Here is a 1,581-nt window from a genome sequence, read left to right as displayed (position 1 = left end):
GCAAAGCTTGATAATAAGGTGTGTGTAGCCAAACCTTTTAACAATGCCTTGGTGTGTCTCTGTCGTCATGCATGAAGATCTTGGTAACTGTTTAACCCACAACAGGTGAAATCAGCTCCAGGCACAGCAAACCCCTGAGCCCCAGATCCATAAAAATAATCAGACAGATGATGTCAAAGTTGGATTTATGAATTTCTCTTTACAACCTCGTAAAACTCAATCAGCATTCATTAACCATGAGAAAAACTTTGCTCCTGTTTGTAGCAACTGTGGTCACATGACCACTGGTTTCCTGGGCTTAAGGGTTTAAAAGGAGGTCTGTGGAGCGATAGAAACCAGACACACTGAGCTGAGCATCTGCTGAGAAAAACCAGTGGACCAAAGAAGCTGCAAAACTAACCGCTGCCAACTACCACCATGAAGGCTACCCTTGCCACTGTTGCTCTCCTTGTCCTGGCTCTTGGCTTGACCTCTGAGGCCGTACAGGTTGAAGTAAGTGATTCTCTGTGAGATTTCTACATGACTGTACACGATAACAATGCCAAGCTGCATTTTGATGACATGCACAGAGAAACGAAGCTTCATCTATCTATACAGGATGTGGCTTCTAATGGAAAAAAAATATTTTTATACATTTTTTCTATGCTTTGTGTTTTAAATAGCCATTACTAAGAACAAACTTTGTTTCTTTCTTCAGGAAAATGGACTGAGTTTCTCCCTGGAAGCCGTCAAGAGGCTTCAAGAGCTGTCGGAGAGCAGAGCCATGACAGGGCAAGTGAACCCAAGATTCAGGGCAAGCCCCATGTCCCTCTGCGCTGAGCCCATGCTCCCCCAGGAGCTGCTGGCCCTCTGCAAGCAGACCGGAGGGTCTTCATCTCTGGTCAGACTCGGTAAGCTGATTCTAACCTTAACGCTGTTAACAAGAGATTGCAAGTTATTAATATGAAATTGTTTTAACAATGTGACTGAGCTGACATTTGTCTGTTTTATGTCTCTATTTCAGCTGCAGTCCCAATGGATGTCTGTGAGATCTGCGCCTTTGCAGCCTGCACCGGTTGCTAAACTCTCACTGCAAGCTACATACATCTTGCTTTAAGCTGATCTTTTTTTCCTCCCATCCCCTTTACAACCTAATTATTGTTTCCCTGAATTTATGAGCCAAAGGCTTTTTCCCTGATTACCTGACTCAGCCCTGATGGGTACTTAATGTGTTTTTAAATAACTATTAGATCAAAAAATGGCCACCAAAGATATTAATCAGACCGAGGAATGTTTCAAAAACTGTTACTGTCTAACGTATTGACCTTATTTTTACTATTCAACTGACAGCTCTTCCGGAGTTTATATTGGATTTCACATTGGATGTTACATTTCTCTTATTTTGCTTTACATATTTAAGGAGATGTTATCTTTTTTCGCTTTTTTGTATTATTATTATTTTCAATAAAAAGCTTTCTCTCAGTGACCTGGAGCACATTGTGTTTCTTCTCAGAAAATGTCGGTAGAAATTCTGTTTAAATGTCTACCCCTCATTTTAATAAAAACTAAATACTACAAGGTTCAAAGAAATAACATGAATCT

At 40.7% G+C, this 1,581-nt stretch overlaps 1 protein-coding gene across 1 annotated transcript; it reads left to right on the top strand.

Annotated features, from left to right (window-relative positions):
• The first annotated feature begins 351 nt into the window (after window positions 1-351).
• LOC107085149 (guanylin-like) lies at window positions 352-1,359 on the top strand. Its single transcript, XM_015375330.1, has 3 exons — window positions 352-492; window positions 698-890; window positions 1,004-1,359. The coding sequence occupies exons 1-3, from the start codon at window positions 418-420 to the stop codon at window positions 1,060-1,062; spliced, it is 327 nt and encodes a 108-aa protein (XP_015230816.1). The 5' UTR covers window positions 352-417; the 3' UTR covers window positions 1,063-1,359.
• The last annotated feature ends 222 nt before the right edge of the window (window positions 1,360-1,581 follow it).

This window comes from Cyprinodon variegatus, unplaced genomic scaffold (genome assembly GCF_000732505.1).
Source record: "Cyprinodon variegatus isolate N-32 unplaced genomic scaffold, C_variegatus-1.0 Scaffold117, whole genome shotgun sequence".
NCBI lineage: Eukaryota > Metazoa > Chordata > Actinopteri > Cyprinodontiformes > Cyprinodontidae > Cyprinodon > Cyprinodon variegatus.
Note: the sequence above shows the minus strand (reverse complement) of the source record. Positions and strands in the feature narration are given on the sequence as shown.

Excerpts from the sequence above, each read along its gene's own strand:
- LOC107085149 (XM_015375330.1), top strand. The coding sequence starts at position 418 with ATGAAGGCTACCCTTGCCACTGTTGCTCTCCTTGTCCTGGCTCTTGGC. Across the intron at positions 493-697 it reads CTGAGGCCGTACAGGTTGAA|GAAAATGGACTGAGTTTCTC; the intron begins GTAAGTGATTCT and ends TTCTTTCTTCAG. Across the intron at positions 891-1,003 it reads TTCATCTCTGGTCAGACTCG|CTGCAGTCCCAATGGATGTC; the intron begins GTAAGCTGATTC and ends TCTCTATTTCAG.